Source organism: Plecotus auritus (assembly GCF_963455305.1).
Source record: "Plecotus auritus genome assembly, chromosome: 10".
NCBI lineage: Eukaryota > Metazoa > Chordata > Mammalia > Chiroptera > Vespertilionidae > Plecotus > Plecotus auritus.
The window spans coordinates 13,687,477-13,706,951 of NC_137785.1; the positions used below are offsets into that span (position 1 = coordinate 13,687,477).

The window sequence follows — 19,475 nt, forward strand, 5'->3', positions numbered from 1 at the left end:
TAGCAGCCAATTTAGGCCAGTCAGCGCCTGGAGCTTGCTCTTCATCTCTTCCCAGTTTATATCAGCCAGGGTTCCCAGCTCTTTGATCTGAGAAAGCTAAGTGAGCCTTAGTCCATGAGGATCTCCAGATGAACCACTCTGAGGCATAACCCAAACTCATACTAGTGGGGAATGTCTCTGGGACTCCATCCCGAGGGCCTCTCCCTCTACCACTGACCTGCGATCCAGGAGTGTAAGCAGTAGAGGGACAAAGCCATCTCCAAGGACAGACCCAGGCTAGGAAATGTATGGGAAGACTACTCAGGCCTGATCCTTAACAGTTCTGTCTTGGCCACTAGGTTTAATATTCTGAGACCAGAATTAGAGAATGATAAAAAGCATAATGTTGCCCTAGCTGGTTTGGCTCAGTGGAGAGCATCAGCCTGTGGACTGAGCGGTCCCAGGTTCAATTCCGGTCAAGGGCACGTGCCTGGGTTGCAGGCTCCATCCCCAGTGGGGTGTGTGCAGGAGGCGGCCGATCAATGATTCCCTTTCATCATTGATGTTTCTCTTCCTCTCCCTCTCTGAAATAAATATTAAAAACAAACAAACAAACAAAAACCCATAATGTTAACTGGAAAAATGCCTCCATTACAGAATTTCATGAGATCGCCCAACATCATGAGGATGCCATGGCAGATAAATAAAATACAATTTAAGGTCCTACAACTTAAACAATTAGAGACAAAAATGTCAGTTTTATCAAGGCCATCAGATACCACAAAACCTAACCTTGATAGAGACACGTGTAGATACTGTAACGGAACATTGGGCTTGAGACTGTCCAGCTTTACAACACAAAAAGGAAATTGGGCCTAAGATTCAGTCTCCCCAACGACTGCCTTCCAGCAGACCTTCTCCTTTTGTCCGTAAATACCCCTCAGCCCACAGAGGGCCATGACCCCATTAATGACCCGGCTACCACCATACGAGTAGATACAGGAGCCATCCCACCCGGTATCTCACAGCGTCCCCACCTCCCCCCGCCAGCACACAGCCATGGTTGTGATGAGATGCCACAATTTGCCACATGGTTTACCCTTGTCTGAGCCATTCTCTGTCTTGTTAGGTCCCTTACTACCCAACACAGTTTCTATTTATTTATTTGTTTGTCTATTTATTTATTTATGTATTTATAAATTAGGATTGATTTTTAGAGAGAGGAAGAGAGAGAAACATCGATGTGAGAATGCAACATCAATCGGCTGCCTCCTGCACGGCCCCTATCAGGGATGGAGCCCAAAACTTGGGCATGTGCCCTTGACCAGGAATCAAACTGGCAACCTCCTGGTGCCTGGGACAATGCCTAGCCAGCTGAACCACTCAGGCCAGGGCCATTGGTTGATGCCTGTATGTGGCCTGACCAGGGATCTGTCAATCCTTGGCGTAGCAGGATGACAATCTAGCTGACTGAGCTATCCAGCCAGGGCTCCCAGCCAGTTTTTCACTCAAATTACTGCAGTAAATCTTTGCAGAGACGATATTCTATAAATCTGAAATGTTAACATTTTACATTTATGACAGAGCGTCTCTCACAGCCCCTGACTGCTCCTGTCCATCCTGGTCCTCTACCCTTCCTTACCTCACAAGCAAACAACCCATCAGCCTCTCCCTCAGGCCCACGAGCCGCGCCATGCTGACCTGCATTCCTGGTTCTCTCTGCGCCTCCACCTCAACCGACTCAGGTGCTTCCCGGAGGCTGAACCTCTGAAAGTGGAAAGAGATCTTTTCATGCCGCTCCTGCAACTTCCTTAGCGTGCTCTGACACCCGAGGCTCTCCAGGGCCTCCCACCCACCACTCACGGCCTTCGCAGACCTGCCTCCAGCCCCTGCAACACTCCCATCTTCTCCATCAAGGACCCCCATGTTGCCATTGGGATATGGCTAGTCCAACCATAAACAGATAGTCAAACCCAGGTTCCCATGAGTTCCCAATCCAACACCAGCCGGGACTCCAGCTATGCCTCGGACACGACCCACTTGACTGCATTGGCATCCCCTCTGCTTTCTTTCCCATCCTCTTCATGTCCATCCACAGCCTCCTCTTGCTCTCACCTGGGACTGTCAAAGTACACACAGATGGGTGGTTACGCCTCAAGGTTCCACCGAAGTCCCTGCGTACTTTTCACGGACTCTGAATGCCCTAACCGGTTTGGCTCAGTGGATAGAGCGCCGTCCTGCAGACTGAAAGGTCCCAGGTTCGATTCTGGTCAAGGGCATGTACCTTAGTTGCAGGCACATCCCCAGTGGGGGGTGTGCAGGAGGCAGCTGATCGATGTTTCTAACTCTCTATCCCTCTCCCTTCCTCTCTGTAAAAAAATCAATAAAATATATTAAAAAAAAAAAAAAGGATCTGGTTTTTCCTTGCAATTCCTCTCTAACCCAGTATGTGGATGGTCTTCTTGTCTGCTCAGTTCATTTCAACAAGTCGCTGACCCTCAACAGCTACTCCCAAGCCCTTGCTCCTAGGGTCACAAGGTATCTAGGAACATATCACAACCATGCCAGTCACAATTCAGGACATGACCTTGCACCTGAGGGGAAAACCTTATCCACAGCACACATTTATCCCATCATTCATTTAATCTTTACCCAAGACTAAAATGCAACTGCAGTGGTCTGGGCCTGATATGGGTTGAATTGTGTCCTCCACACCCGCTCCCCCCACCCCGAAAAAGCTATGTTGAAGTTATCCAATATCTCAGTGACCTAACTTAGAAGTAGGATCACTGCGGATGGTTTGAGCATTGTCCCACATCCCTCCTCAAAAACTCCTCCCAACTCCACGCTCGACTGTTGCAGGAACTTCTTCCTATTCCTAGCATCTATGAATCGGGGTTTCTGTGCTTCTTCCACAACTTCCCTAATGGCCCCTGCATGGGACTCAGTTTGTAATCACTGAACTTTTAAAAAAATGTTTTTAAAATTGATTTTTAGAGAGAGAGGCAGGGAGAGGGAGAGAGAGAGAGAGAAACATTGATGTGAGAGCAAAACACCCATCTGCTGCCTCCTACATGCCCCTACTGGGGATCAAGCCCAAACCCAGGCATGTGCCCTGACGGGGAATCGAACCAGCAACCCAACCAACTGAGCCACACAGGCCAGGGCAATCACTGAACTTTTATACAGTAAATGACACTGTAACAACCCTAATGACAGGAACCACCTCCTTATCGAATTCACCCAGGTTTTTCAGCTTTCAAAATATTACCCAGCCTGCCCTAACTGGTGTGGCTCAATGGATAGAGCATCGGCCTGCAGACGGAAGGGTCCCGGGTTTGATTCCGGTCAAGGGCATGTACCTTGGTTGCGGGCACATCCCCAGTAGGGAGTGTGCAGGAGGCAGCTGATCGATGTTTCTCTCCCATCGATGTTTCTAACTATCCCTCTCCCTTCCTCTCTGTAAAAAAGCAATAAAATATACCATATATAAAATATTAAAAATATATATAAAAAAATATTACCCAGTCTAAGTCAGCCGATGCCGCTGACCATTTCTTTTGCTATCAGTGGCATTGCTCCTCTTGGGACTCATCTCCTGGTCATGGTCTTGTCCCTGCATCTTCTCCTTGGTTTTCCACTTCTAATCAACGTTTGCTTTTTGACCACTCAAATAAAACAGACAAATATCTCCATGAGACTTGGATCGCCCTCAATGGTGCATACTTTCTGTGTGTGAACGTCGCTGACTGCTGTCTACCTACCGGCTGGACCGGCTCCTGTGATCTTGCCAATATGTAAGCCCTTATCAGAGGTTTGATGCCCCTAATTCTACCACACCCACATTTCACTCATTCTCTTCTCAAACCCCAAACTCCTCACAGAGGCGAGAGATCTGTCGAGTCCTGCGAAGGCTGAAAATCACCTTGTAGACAAGATCCAGGATGGCTGTAATCTCCTTTTGCATTAGGATCCAGAGAAGCCGGGGGACAAGAAACCAGGTGCTTGGGAGTGACCTCCGAGGATTCAGCATGGCCTCCAACCGTATCTGGACAACTTTTTTTTTTTTTTTAATATATTTTATTGATATTTCACAGAAAGGAAGGGAGAGGGATAGAAAGCTAGAAACATCGATGAGAGAGAAACATCGATCAGCTGCCTCCTGCACACCTCCCACTGAGGATGTGCCCGCAGCCAAGGTACATGCCCTTGACCGGAATCGAACCCGGGACCTTTCAGTCCGCAGGCCGACGCTCTATCCATTGAGCCAAACCGGTTTCGGCTGGACAACTTTTGTACCCAGGTTAGGGGCTGCCAGGGGAGGGACTTGTGGGCTGTGGTTGGCAGCAATGCTGCAGGTTTATTTCCAGGAACGCTGCAGGCAAGGTCATCCTATATAATAAAAGCCTAATATGCAAATTGTCCCCTCGACCAGGAGTTTGACCATTTGGCTCTGACATGTGCTGGCCCCCAGATGGTGACCAAGGTGGCAGTGGGAGGTGGGGCCACCGCCCGGCTCCCAGGCACTGTGTGAGCCAGGCAGGGGCCTGATCGCCCCACCAATGGCCCCGCAGATGGTGAGCAGTGGTGTTGGCAGGGGGCAGGGCTGCCACCCAGCTCCCAGGAGCTGAGGGAGCTGGACAGGGGCCCAATGACTCAGGTGGAGGCGAGGGCCCGGGACCCAGGTGCTGCCCAGGGCCCAGAGGTCAGCTGGGATCCTGCCCTTTCATGCCAGATGCTTGCGCTTTGATCGCTAGCCAGGCCTAGGGACTGCACCCGTGCACAAATTTTGTGCACCAGGCCTCTAGTTATCAATAAGAACATGGAGAGGCCAAAAAGGAAATCTGCAGAATTGCTACTGCTGTTCCAACTCCACTGACCAAGCAGCTCTCTTCAGTTCCTTCTCGGAACCCTCTCAACTCCCTCTGGCTTCAAAATTTGGTTTTACTCCTTTATTCAGTGATTTTGATTTATCTTCCTAGGAATACCCATCTTCAAATGCCTGCTAGACCAGAGCCCTAAATCAGCTCGAGATCCAATATTTCATACAGCAAATGGTTCAACTGGTTTTGCACACACAACGGAGGCGAAAAGCCAATCCTGACATGACCCCAGACACTAACTACTGAGGAGATCTTGTTTGAAAGCAAGCTCTCCAGATCTCCCTTTCATCAATCCCAGTCATCTCCCCAAGTTGGAAAATTAAGGTCATTGAGGATAGATTAGGTCTGTCTTAAACAGGACGGGGATCGAATAAAGTTTGTCTCTACTAAAGTCCAGACTTATGTTTTCCCTTTGGACTCTAGATTATTTTTTACTTATTTATCAGACCCTTCTGTGGCTCTTTATACATGGAAGGCACCACTTCAAGCACTTGGCAAATATATCACTTAATCCCTATAACAACTCTGTGAGGTAGGCTGTGTTCTGATGCCCATTATACATACGAGGGAATTGAGGCACAGAGAGGTTAAGCACGTTTCCTAAGGTCACACAGCTGGAAAGTGGTAGAGTTGGGGCTCTCTCAATGGGACAGTCTTTGCTCTCATTCTCTACTATTGCCTCTCCAGCAAGTGACCAGGAGGTCACTCGTAAAAGACTGAGGTTCTCACATGGTCTTCTGGGCCCTGGCTTTTGTTGTTGTTGTTGTTAATCCTCACCCAAGGATTTTTAAAAATATATATTTTATTAATTTTTTACAGAAAGGAAGGGAGAGAGAGAGTTAGAAATATCGATGAGAGAGAAACATCGACCAGCTGCCTCCTGCACACTCCCCACTGGGGATGTGCCCACAACCAAGGCACATGCCCTTGACGGGAAACGAACCTGGGACCCTTCAGTCCGCAGGCCGATGCTCTATCCACTGAGCCAAACCGGTTAGGGCCCAAGGATTTTTTAAACTGAGTTTTAGAGAGAGTGGAAGGGAAGGGGGAGGGACACAGAGAGAGAAACATCGATGTGTCTCATATCAATTGGTTGCCTCCGGAGATCGAGCCTGCAACCGTGAAACATGCCCTTCACCGGAATCGAACCAGAGACCCTTCAGTTCGTGGGTCGACGCTCTATCTATTGAGCCAAACGGGGCAGGGCTGGGCCCTGGCTTTTAAGAAGTCAAGGACTGTCTGAAAAATGGTTATGAATATTGGATCTAGATCTCCTTGAAGGTTGTAGGGACGCACACTCGGCGTAGTGACACAGGCTGGCCGCCTGGGGGCGCCAGATCCGCTCGCGGAGCCTGGAGAGGGAGGAGGGAACCGGGGAAACAAATGTCAGGCTCAGACTCTTAGGGTCACAGAACGTTGAGAACACAACATCTTAGAAGCTGAGAACAAAGCCTCTTAGAACGTAGAACAAAGGCCTCTGGAATCGTAGAATGGTGAGCGCAGAGCCTCGCAGCATCTGGGAGACAAAAGACGCTTAGATTCTGTTCTGCCCGAATCATAGCGTCTCCACCCAGGTTCTTAGGATTCCATAATTTGGGATATAACCGATCTTAGACTCTTAGAAGCAAGACGGGCTACATAACTTGCGAGGCCCAACGTGAAATGAAAACGCGGGGCCCCTTGTTCAAATATCAAGAATTTCAAGACAGTAACAGCAGAACATTAAAACTAAGCTCCTGGATCTTCTTAGCTGGCCGCATGCAGATGATGCCCGCCCCACTTAGAAGTATAATTTTATGGGAGTTTTTTTTATCTTAGCTAGACTGGCCCTCTGGTTTTACAGCCGAATGTCTGGGAAGGCTTCGTGGAAGAGCAGGCAAAATCGGGGCTCGATTCTTTAACTCTTTCCTCCTCCTGTTCAGCCTCAGAAGCTGAAGGTTGCGAGGAGTTGAGGGGAAAGGAACATCTGCCAAACTGTCACTTGGACCCGTTCTCTATTTATAGAACACCTCTTTCGCTGCTGCCCGACCGTCCAATGGTAGCCAGACCCCGGTGCGGGACCGGAGAAGCACGGACCAATGATATTAGAGTAAGGGCGGGCTTGTTTCATTGTGACGCGTGGGGGGGCGTGGTCACGGACCAATGGCAGGCTAGCGTGGGGGGGCGTGGCGAGGCCACCAGAGAGCAAAGCAAGTAGGCAGCTGCGAAGCTGCGAGCATGCGTCGCGTGGAGGGAATGGGGCGGCGCGTGAACGGCGGAGCAATAGGTAACGGTTGCTGTGTGGCCGGGGGCGTGGCCATGCAGATAAGGCGCGGGTGGGCGGCCCAATGGGCGGGCGCCTATGCAGATGAGACGGTGACAGCCGGGCCAGCAGGCGGGCGGGCAGGCAGGCGGGCTGTTGGGGCGGGGAGGTGGGACCCGCAGAGGGGTGGCCGCGGGGCCCGGCTGGGCTGGGGCGGGGGGCCGCAGCCATGATCCGGGCCTTCTCGTTCCCGGTGAGCCCCGAGCGGGGCCGGCTGCGGGGCTGGCTGGAGGGCAGCCTGGCCGGGCTCTGCGAGTTGCACTGGCTACGGGAGAGGCAGGAGTACCGCGTGCAGCAGGCGCTGCGGCTGGCCCAGCCCGGAATGGGGGGCGCCGAGGCCGAGGACGAGGAGGACGCCGACGAGGACGAAGATGCAGCGGCGGCGCGCCGGGCCGCGGCGGCCCTGGAGGAGCAGCTGGTGAGGGGCCGCCTGTCCGTTCCTCCCTCCGCAACCATCTGTGTCTGTCTGTCTGTCTGTCTGTCTGTCTGGGTTAGATGCTCATAAACCCATCCCGGTGGGGAAGGGGGAAGGGGTGAAGGATAGGGGGTGGGGCTGCAGACCCTGGAGTCTGGGCGGCGGGCGGGATGTGGCCTCCCCACCCCCAAACTGGGGAAGGAGGGACTGCATCACCCCTGCTGGAGCCTATAGAGATGCACAGGCCCCATCCCTTGCACCCCTTCCCCAAAGGAAATGTTTTTGGGCGCCAAGTATGTGTCAAGCCTGGGGACCAGGATTGGGCATGCGTTGTCTTTTTGCAGCTTGGATGATAAGAAGTGATAGTCCCCATTTTACAGAGGAAGAAACTGAGGCTCGGAGAGAGCAAACGACTCACCCAAGGTCACACAGCCGGGATCCAAACATGCCCCACTCTGGGGCCCGGCTGCCAGGGCTCCATCTTCCCTAAGTCCCGGTGTGCTTGGAGATCTCTGGAGAGGGGGGGCGGGCTGATCAGGGGGAGGGAATCTTAGGGTCCCCGGAGGGAAGCTCACAGTCCCCGAGGACCCCACGGTGATCTTGACCCTCCTGTGGCACTCTCCCTCCTTTCCTGCCTGGTCCCAACCCTGGTTAACCCAAGAGGAGGCAGGTTGGGTGGCATAGCGGTCTGACTTCTGGGCTCTGGGTGCTTTAACGGGGGAAGATGAGGCAGAAGTCTGCACTCTTGTCATTCTCCACTCTCCCTCCCCTCATTTCTTGATTCTCCCCACCGCTTCCTGGGTTCCTCGCACTCTCCCTCCTCACCGCCACATCTCTGTGACTTGCTGTGGGCTTCTATCTCGCTGCTCTTCCCTTCTGCACCTCTCTTCCTGCCCCAGGTCCCCGTCCCTGTTTCTCTCTTCCCCTCCCCCCAGCCCGCCAGGCCCCAGACCCCAGCTCCCCGTGCAGATCCCATCCCCAAGCCTGTGGGTGGTCAGAGCTTCCCGTTTGGGGAAACCTGAGCCGAGGTGGCGGGGGAGGGGTCTCTCCCTGCTGCTGACCTCGACTGCCCCACCCCAGATGGGGACTGGGGAGGGGACTGAAGCCAGACTCCCAGGCTGCACACCCAGCCCCTCCCCGGGCGGGGAGTGGGACCCTGCACATTCTTCTCTGGAAACAGAAACAGCTGTGGGAGGCCCCACCCCCTCCCAAAGTTAGAGACACATTGTGGGGGCCTTCACCAGCTCCTCCACCCCTCCCTGGGCAGGCTGGGCTTGGGGAGGCGCCTCCCACCTCTACAAGGAGAGAGGAAGGCATGGGGATGGGCAAGCTTGTCCCTCGCTGTCCCTCAGTCTCTGCCTCAGTCTCCCCCCCTCCCCCCTCACTTTCCCCATCTCTGCCTCTCAGCCCCCCCCCCCATGAGGTGGTAGTAGAGAGGCCTCTCCCCCACCCACCACACACACACACACACACACACACACACACACTCACACACACACACACTCACACACAGAGTCTCCAGGCAAAGCTCTGTCCCAGCGTCAGGGAGGAGGCGGCAGCAGGCAGCGGGAGGGAGACAGCCCCACAGAGAGGAGCAGAGAAGCGCTAAATATAAATCCCTCTGGTGTTAGGGGTTCCTGGGTCCTTCTGAAGAGGGGGTGGAGGTTTCTACTCATTCCTGAGCCTCTGTCTTACTACTTACCCCTCCCAATCCCTTTGAAGCAAGAACACTGAAGCCAGACGTCATTCGTTCCTAATAATAGTGATGGAGATGCAGGAACAGGGTATGGCAGAGAGAACAGGCAAGAATCCTGGGCGGGGGGGGGGGCGGGGGGGGTCCTGTTCTCTCCCACCAAGGAAGAAGGTCCCCTTCCAGCAAGAAGGACTTAAGATAGACTTGCAGAAGGACTTCCTAACAGAGATCAAGGGAGTTGGACACAGACTAGGGGAGGAACAAAGGTCTGAAAAAGTTTGGGCAAAGGGGTTAGGTCTCCAGGAGCCCTAACCACACTCATGTTAAACCTGCTTGAGCTTGACACCCTCAAGCCCACTAGGCATTGTGGGCAAATGGGGAGCCAGATTCAGACCAAAGACCTTCTGGTCTTTTAAAGATTCATGCCTTTGCAGCTGGAAAGAATGAGGTCAGACTTAGAATAGACTGAGGGAGGGAGAGTTGGGGGGGGGGTCCAGGCACAAAGAGGAGGCCTCTCCTTTCTGTCCCCCCAACCCCTGCCTTCCCTACAGTGGCAGAATTGAAATTAGACCTGAAGAACTTACCAACACTTATTTTTAATTACACAAGTAAACATAATTTTATATTTTTCCTTGTTAGAAATTCAGAGCTTTCATGTAATCATAAAAGCTAGCATTTCTTAAGTGCTTAATAGGAACTGCTGTTTTAACTCATTGAATTCTCACCGCAACCCCATAAGAGAGGGAGTTGAAGGATGCCCTGTTACAGATGAGGAGACCAAGGTCCAGAGAGGTAAAGTAACCTGCTCAGGGTCACACAGCTGGGAAGCGCCAGAGCTGAATTTGAACCCTGGGAACTAGGACCCAAGCTATGCCTCCTCAGCCAGGACCCTTATCCCTCACTTGACTCCCTAAATGCTTCCTCTCCCCTGACATCACCTCTGTGCCGCCTTGTGAGTCCCTCCAGACCTCTTTTGATGCATCTTCCTGCAGAAACGGTTTACATACCCAAAATATCAAGTTTTGCTTTGCTTTTGTACAAATTCCAGTGTCTTGGGTGAGGTCCCAGAGACTATGCCAGTGGTTTTCAAAATGTGGTCCACTGGACTAGAGCATCACACGGGGACCTGTTAGAAATGCTATTTTGGGGGCTCCTGCCTGGAATCAGAAGTTCTGGAGGGATCCCGCAATTCAGGTTTTAACGTGCTCTCCAGGTAATTCTGACCCACCCTCACACCACACATCCTGCCCTTTCCTTTCTCCACTCAACGCTCTTCTCTCGCTGATGGTTCTATGTAGAAATGGCTTCCTTCCATTTTAACTGTTGTATGGCATTCTGCTGTCCACGCGCATTCCTTCGTGGGAATTTCCTGAGCACCTACTCTGTGCCAGGCACTATTCTAGGCACTGGAGGTTGGGAAGGTGCAGGAGTGAGCAAAACAGTTAAGGCTCTGCTAAACAAATGCCAATCTGATCCGTGACTTGAAGCCGGGAGGGCATTACTGCTGTGTAGGAAAAGAGGCAGGGCACCTGGGGTGCAGAATGACGGGGAGCTATTTTGGAGAGAGGGTGGGAGAAGGCATGGGGTAAGCAAAGTTTCTGAATGAAGCAAGGGAACGAGGCAGAAGGAGATGCGGGGGACACATCCTACTGAGGTGGGAACATGCCAGGCACGTTCAGGGAACAGCGAGGCCAGTGTGGCTAGTGCAGTGAGCAAGGGGGCAATGAGTGGGGGCCATGACATAGGGTATGTGGGCAATTGTGAGTTGTTTTTTAGCCACCCCTCGCTGCACAACTCGCCTGCTTCCCTGGGTTTTGCTCAAAGATGGCGCCACCCTGAGCACCTCTGCACGCCCAGAGCAGGACCCCACTGTCTTGTTGCCTTCCTTGCCATAAACAAGCCCAGATGGGGGCTTCTGTTCAGGGGGGATGGGGCCCAGGAGAGCAGTCACCGGAGTGGGAAGCAGGGGGGAGGGGGTGTCTACCAGAGAGCTGGCCGGCCTTGCTGCCTTAAATAGGCAGCGCTGGGCGCCTGCCCTCCCGCCCCTCCTCCCTCTTCCCCTCCCTCCCGCCGTCCAGACAAGCCGCTTTTGTCTGAGGGTCAACCGTCAGCTCCCGCTGCTGCCACCTCTGGCCTCACCCAGACCCCGGTGGGACTCTTCCTGGCTCTGGCCCCATTTCCCAAAATAGTGTTAAGTTCTAGTGTCTTAGAGACCCCAACGGTGTCGGTTCAGCCCCTACCCTCACCCGCAGTCCCTGTCACACGCCCCTCAAAGCGTTTTCACCGTCACTTCTTTTTTTAAATATATATTTTTATTGATTTTTTACAGAGAAGAAGGGAGAGGGATAGAGAGTCAGAAACATTGATGGGAGAAACACTGACCAGCTGCCTCCTGCACACTCCCTACTGGGGATGTGCCCGCAACCAAGGTACATGCCCTTAACCGGAATCGAACCCGGGACCTTTCAGTCCGCAGGCCGACGCTCTATCCACTGAGCCAAACCAGCCAGGGCCACCGTCCCTTCTTCACACCTGATAGGAAATGGTCTCTTCCTGTAGCCACAAGGAGCCAGGGGAGACTCCACAGACATTCCTTATGGGGATGAGGAGCAGGGGGTGGACACTGGGGGCTTCTGGGTGAGGATGGAGCAAGAGCAGGAGGCAGATGTGGTGGGGGGGCTGGCGGGGGCAAAGGAACCACTGAGGCCAGGAAGGCCTTGCCATGAGGCATGGGGGTGCTTTCTGAAGTGAGAGCAAAACATATGAGTCATAGCCCGCCAATTTTATCCCTGAGAGGGAAAGGGTCAGTCTGCACCAGAGAGGACTCAGGAACACTTACAAAAGAACTTTCTATCGGCGGGGAAGGGGCAGTAGGAGAGGAGGAGAGCATCTGAGAAGAAAAGGTCAAGGGTGGGAGAAGGCAGACCAATGGCTAGGGGGTCTGCTAGGTCCTGGGCACCACCTTTTAGCAATGAAGTGCCTCTAAAGCAAGAAGGATTGACATTAGACTCACGGAAGCACATTCTAATAGGGGGTAAGGGACCACGAGCACAGATGGAAGAAGGCAGGGGGAGGGATGGGACCTGCTGAGGCCTCTTCTCACCTAAAGGGGAGTGAGGTGGCTGCCGGGAGGACTGCGTTTAGCCAGGACTTTCTAATGGATACTGGGGTAGAGGTCTCTGAAGGGGATCCTGGGACTCAGGTCCTGCTTTTACCCTTTTGAAGTCAGAGCCTCATTGTCAAGGTGGAACTCCGCCCGCGAACTCCTGGAATAGGGGACTGGAACAGGCAGAGGCCTTGGGGGGCCTTCTGACCACCCTGCTCTTGCCATGCCTTCAGGAGGCCTTGCCCGGACTCATCTGGGACCTGGGCCAGCAGCTGGGAGACCTGAGCCTGGAGTCTGGGGGCCTGGGACAGGAAAGTGGGCGCAGCTCAGGTGAGCATGGGTAACGGGAGCAGGGTCAGCCTGGGGTGCCCCAATGTTTTCCACTGTCCCCCATCTCTCCGGCACCCCCGTCTCTGTTGCTTGGTCTCCTCCTTTCTCCACCCCCTGGTTTCCCCAGCCAAGCCCCCTTTTCGTCTCTCCCTTTCTCCCCAATGCAGGCTTCTATGAAGACCCCAGCTCCACAGGAGGTCCTGACTCACCACCCTCGACCTTCTGTGGGGACAGTGGCTTCTCTGGATCTGGCTCCTATGGACGCCTCGGTCCCTCGGAACCCCGGGGCATCTATGCCAGTGAGAGGCCCAAGTCCCTAGGTAAGGTGGGTGGGGTGGGGCCCTGACGGCCAGGGAAATGACGGTGAGAAGATGGTCTTGAGCACGCTTCTGAGTCAAACCAACCTGAGTTCGAATTCTGGCTGCGCCATTCCCTTTCGTGTGGTGTTGAGCATGTCAGTTCTCTCTGGGCCTCAGTTTCTCCATCTGTTCAGATGGGATTAATGACAGCACCGTCCTCCTAGGGAAGCTTTGAGTGTTCCGTGAGCCTCTGCCTGGCGGCTTTGGACTGGGCTCAGGAGCCTCTCAGTAATCAGGATCTGCTGTTATTCCTTCATACCAGTTCCTGAGCCCTGACTAGGTGCTATGCTAAGCACTGCCCTGGGGGTGAGGGATACAGCCACGAAAAAAGCCGTCCTCACCACACTGACATTCTAGTGAGTGACATAGGTGGGTCGGGCGAGTCCGCAGGGACTCAGTATACAAGATAAATAAGTGCACTACATAGGGTATTAGATATTGGCAAGGACAATGAAAAGAAAATTGGGGAAGGGGACTAGGGCATGTCCCTTTACGTTGGGGAAAGAATTGCAATTTTACAAAACATGCTCAGAGAGGGCACCGCTGAGACTGTGACATTGCAGTGGCACCATGAAGTGAGGGAGTGGACCAATCCGGTGTCCTGGGGGAAGAGCATGGCAGGAACTGGTAACAGCAAGTGCAGAGGCCCTGAGGCAGTGTGGTTGGCCTCTGTCCGGGAGGTCACTCTGGCTGGGGACCTGTAACTATGGAGGAGAGGGTGAGAGATGGAGGTCAGAGAGGCGGAGGCAGGTCACTCAGGGCCGTGCAGGCTGCTGTGAAGATGTTGTTATGAACCTGAAACAAGGGAAGGGGTGAGAGCAGGGTCCCTTCCCTTCCCTTCCCCTTCCTTATTTTATTTTTTTCTTCTTTTCCTTTCTTTTTAATGGGAATGGGACAATAGCGGGGAAATGGCCCTCCTAAGCGCAGTGGGAAGGGGCTTAGAGAGCCTCTCCCACTCTTCCTTTTAAATGTTGCTTCCTCCACCAGGAGACGCCAGTCCCAGCGCTCCCGAGGCGGTGGGAGCTCGGGCACCAGTCCCGCGGTCCTTCTCGGCCCCCTATCCGACGGCAGCCGGGTCTGGGGGCTCGGAGGCCTGCTCCTCGGCGGAGCGGCGGGCCCGCGCGGGGCCCTTCCTGACACCCAGCCCCCTGCACGCCGTGGCGCTGCGCAGCCCGCGGCCCTGCGGCCGTCCTGCGGCGGACTCGCCCGACGTACCGGGCGCGGGGCGGCCCCTGGACGGCTACATCTCGGCGCTCCTGCGCAGGCGCCGCCGCCGGGGGGCGGGCCAGCCCCGGACGAGTCCCGGGGGCGCGGACGGGGGCCCGCGGCGCCAGAACAGCCTGCGCCAGCGGCCACCCGACGCGTCCCCGCCCCCCGGAGGCGCGCGGCCCGCGCCCGAGCCCCCCGTGGAGCGCGCGGGGGGTCGTCCCGCGAGTCCCGCCGCCTTGGGCCGCACCTGGGCCTCGCCGTGGGAGTCGGAGGCGGCGCCCGAGCCCGCCCCGTCGCCCGCTGTCCCCTCGCCCCCCGACAGCCCGGCGGAGGGCCGCCTGGTGAAGGCGCAGTACATCCCCGGCGCGCAGGCGGCCACCCGGGGCCTTCCGGGCCGCGCGGCCCGCCGCAAAGCGCCGCCGCTGACCCGGGGCCGCAGCGTGGAGCAGTCCCCACCCCGGGAGCGCCCCCGGGCCGCGGGCCGCCGCGGACGCATGACCGAGGCCTCGGGCCGCAGGGGTTCGCCGCGGGCCCGCAAGGCCGCGCGCTCCCAGTCCGAGACCAGCCTGCTGGGCCGCGCCGCCGCTGCTCCTCCGGGGCCCCCCAAGTACCCCACCGCGGAGCGCGAGGAGCCGCGGCCCCCGAGGCCTCGCCGGGGCCCGGCACCCACGCTGGCCGCGCAGGCCGCGGGGTCCTGCCGCCGCTGGCGCTCCACGGCCGAGATCGACGCAGCCGACGGGCGTCGCGGCCGACCCCGCGGCCCTGCCGCCCGGGGCCCCGGGCCCGGCCCTTCCCCGTCCGCTCCTCAGCGCCGGTTGCTCTACGGCTGCGCGGGCAGCGACTCGGAGTGCTCGGCGGGGCGCCCGGGGCCCCTGGGACGCCGGGGTCCCGCGGGCGGCGTCGGCGGCGGCTACGGGGAGAGCGAATCCAGTGCCAGCGAGGGCGAGTCGCCCGCCTTCAGCTCCGCATCCAGCGACTCGGACGGCAGCGGGGGCCTCGTGTGGCCGCAGCAGCTGGTGGCCGCCACCGCAGCTTCGGGGCCTGCAGGTGGTGCTGGTGGAGGGGCGCCCGCTGGCCCCGCCAAAGTCTTTGTGAAGATCAAGGCTTCCCACGCGCTCAAGAAAAAGATACTGCGTTTCCGTTCGGGTTCTCTCAAGGTCATGACTACAGTATGAGTTTGGGGGTTTGCTTGTGCTCCCCCCTTCATAGCCTCTGCACCATCACACTCCCAAGCACCGACCCTTCAACACCTCCCTTCCAAAGACCACCATTTTCTCGGCTTCCAAAGACCCTTCCTCGCTGCCCCATTCACTGTGGTCTCGGTTGAAAAGGCTCCCCCTCCACCACAGGGAGGAATGGGGGAGGAGCCCGGTTTGACCCACTTCAGCTGATGGCCCGGTTCTGCAGCCCGCGGGCAAGAACGTTCCCTCTCTCTCAACCTCCCTTTCTTCTGTACTATGGGTGTACTATGGTATGCTGAAGGGGAATTCCGTTTGAATTTCCCCATTTAGTTTAGACACTTAGTCTGTTTGATGCCCTTCACTCTCTCACCGAGCCCTCTTATTCCTCCTTTCCATGCCCAGATAGGGCCCCCCTCATACACAAAATGCCCCCCATCCATGTCTCTGGACCCCTAGGATTTCCCCTTGGCATATGGTTGGAGACTCTGTCTGACCCAGATGGTGCCTGCAGAGTGCCCTGGGAAGGCAAGGAGTACTGACTTTGGGGTTTTGAGGGTCAAATAGGAGTTGATAACACCTGGAAAGAACTACTCTTTCATCTCCATCCATGGACAATTATGGAGGATTGAGAAGTAGAAGAGGGGAAGGAAGATGGCTTCTATCTTGTGACCCCCTCCCTGGTGAGAGGGAGTGGGGGGAGCTCAGGATGACCCTCAGCTGTTCCAATCCAGTATTTTTTTCTTTTTAAAAATTACTGTATTTATTATGACGATGGTGACTCCCCGGTGCACAGGGGGGCCAGATCTGTGTGTTTCTCTAACCTCTTTGTAAATAAATGTACAATGTTACATATGTGGTGGACTCCACTTCTGTGTTAAAACGGGAGAAATGCTTTTCCTTTGGACTGACAGTTATTAAGCAATTACTGTTTGCTTCGGCTGTGGCAGTGCCCAGAACAAGATGGCAGATGCCAGGTCGGTCTCAACATCATCTTCCTACCATTGGCTATTTTACCTCAATGAGTCCGGCCTTTGATGGAGTTTTGTCGGGCCATAAAGATGGTTTCGTAAAAGCAGAAACAATATAGGTAAAAGGACAGTCCCAAATCCCCTTTCTCAGAAGTCATCATAATCAGTGTGGTATGCATCCCCTTCATGTTTTCCCTTTATGTGTTTGCATACATATATGGATCTAGTAACCATATAAATATATATATAGCTATATATGTGCATATACATATTGTTATACTGTATATATAAAACTATATTTACATAAATTGAACTATATGCATTCTTTATCAAATTTTTTTGGTTAAGTCATCTGTGCCCAGAGATTTCTTTATGGGAAAGATTTTCATTAAGAACTGAATTTCTTTGATGGTTACAGAGGCTCAGTACTATTAAGCTTTTCTATTTCTTCCTGTGTCAGTTTTGCTAAGTAGTATTCTTCCAGGAATTTTTCCATTTAATCTAAACTTAGATGACATATATTCCTATTATTGCTTTAGCTGCATAAGATTCCACTGTAGGGAGTCCCATAATCTAACCCTATTGTCAGCTCTCCAGTTCCTTTGCTATTATGAACCTTGCTGCAGTAATGTCCTTGTATGAGTCTCTTTGTGCTTTTATGTATGACTGTCTGTAGGAACCACTCCTAGAAGTAGAATTTCTTAGTCATTATAGTCTGATCATTTAAAACCTTTTAAAAAATGCTCACCTGAGGATGGATGGAGATTATATATATATATATATATATATATATATATATATATATATATGCTAATCCTCATCCGAGGATATTTTTCCATTGATTTTTACTGGAGAGAATGGAAGGGAGGGGGAGAGACAGAGAGAGACACATTGATTGGTTGTCTCACACATGCTCCCCAACCAGGGCCCCAGTGGAGCTTGCAACCAAAGTATGTGCCCTTGACCGGAATCGAACCTGGGACCCACTGAGCCAAATCGGCTATGGCCTGAGGATATTTTTTCCATTGCTTTTTAAGAGAGAGTGGAAGAGCTGAATGGTGGGGGTGAAAGGGAGCGGGGGAGAGAGAGAGAGAGAGAGAGAGAGAGAAACATTAATGTGAGAGAGGCACATCAATTAATTGCCTCATGCACAGGCCCCGACTGTGGGGGGGGGAGGGGGGAGTGGGAAGGGGAAGGGATCAAATCACAAGGGAGGTACTGTGCCCTTGACCTTAACTGGGAATCAAACCCACAACCCTTCTGTGTGAGGGCCGACGTTCTAACCACTGAGGACACCAGCCAGGGCTCATTTAAAAACTTATAAATTAAAAAAAATTTTTTTTTGTTAATCCTGAGGATATTTTTCTATTGCTTTTTAGGGAGAGTGGAAGAGAGATGGAAAGACAGAGAAACATTGATGTGAGAGAAACACATCAATTGGTTACCTCCTGCTTGAGTCCTGACCGTGGGAGGGCGGGGAGGAGCCTGCAACCAAGGTACGTGCCCTTGGCCATAATCAAATCCGGGACCCTTTGGTCCACAGTCTGACACTCTATCCACTGAGCCAAACCAGCTAGGGCTAGAAACTTTTTAAAAAATATATGTTTTTATTTATTTTTAGAGAGAGGTATAGAGAGAAACATTGATGAGAGAAACATCAACTGGCTGCCTCCCGCACGCTCCCTACTGGGGATCGAGCCAGCAACCAAAACCTGGGCACATACCCTGATGGGGAATCAAACAGGTTATCTCTTGATTCCTAGGTCGATGCTTAACCACTGAGCAACACTGGCAGGGCCCATTTAGAAACGTTTAATTGGCATGGCCACACTTCCTTTCACTAAGACTACCCTTAACTGACATTTGCAACAGCGCCCGGCTGGTGTGGCTCAGTGGTTGAGCCTTGACCTATGAACCAGGTCACGGTTGATTCCCAGTCAGGGCACATACCCGGGTTGCAGGCTTGATCTCCAGAAGGGGGCATACAGGAGGCAGCCAGTCATCACTGATCCAAACATCATTGATGTTTCTGTCTCTCTATCCCTCTCCCTCTCAGAATATATTATCAATAAAAATATATTTAAAAAAATATATATATATGTATGTATTAAAAACCACACACAGCTTTTTTTGAGATGCTGGTTTTCTCACTCCTTTACCAAACCATGGCTTGAGAACTGTTGTTTTAATTAGCATGTCTCCCTCTCTGTTTCCTTGATGAGAGACATCTTTTTGTTTGCTTATTGAACCACTTGTGTTTCTTCTGTGAATTGCCTGTTCACATCCTTTGCCCATTTTCTGTTGGGTAAGCCCAATAATTATACTAATTTCAAGGCTGGATTAAAAAAAAAAATAGCCCTAACCGTTTTGTCTCAGTGGATAGAGCATCGGCCTTCGAACTGAGGGGTCCCGGGTTCGATTCCGGTCAAGGGCACATGCCCGGGTTGTGGGCTCAATCCCCAGTGGGGGGTGTGAGGAAGGCAGCCAATCAATGATTCTCTCTCATCATTGATGTTTCTATCTCTCTCTCCCTCTTCATTCCTCTCTGAAATCAATAAAAATATATTAAAAAAATAAAAATAAAAATAAATAAATAAAAATATATATATATAATTGATTTTTTACAGAGAGGAAGGGAGAAGGATAGAGAGTTAGAAACATCGACGGACGCAGGCAGGGGGGCAAGGACACGCGGTCTCCTTGCGGGGACTCCGGGGCAGAGCTGCTGTCGTCGCTGCCGCTTCCACTGCCACGTTGGGCCGCTGAGGACCCGGCTTGTGAATTTGCACGAGACCGGTGGCGTCCGCTCCAGCTTCAGGAGAAACCAAGATGGCGGCATAGGTAAACACCTAAACTGCTGCCTCGCACAACAATTTCAAAACTACAACTAAAAGACAAAACAGACATCATCTAGAACCACAGGAAGACTGGCTGAGTGGAAATTCTACAACTAGAAGGAAAGAGAAAAGCACACTGAGACTCAGAGGAGCTGCGGAAGGCAGAGGTACTGAGACGTGTGGAGAGGCCTGGCAACTCAGTGTGCAGCTGGC

The 19,475-nt window shown here is 53.3% G+C and overlaps 1 protein-coding gene across 1 annotated transcript; it reads left to right on the forward strand.

Annotated features, from left to right (window-relative positions):
- Positions 1-7,271: 7,271 nt before the first annotated feature.
- Positions 7,272-16,309, forward strand: DACT3 (dishevelled binding antagonist of beta catenin 3). The gene is made up of 4 exons (XM_080644961.1): positions 7,272-7,582; positions 12,612-12,708; positions 12,876-13,028; positions 14,055-16,309. The coding sequence occupies exons 1-4, from the start codon at positions 7,334-7,336 to the stop codon at positions 15,449-15,451; spliced, it is 1,896 nt and encodes a 631-aa protein (XP_080501087.1). The 5' UTR covers positions 7,272-7,333; the 3' UTR covers positions 15,452-16,309.
- The last annotated feature ends 3,166 nt before the right edge of the window (positions 16,310-19,475 follow it).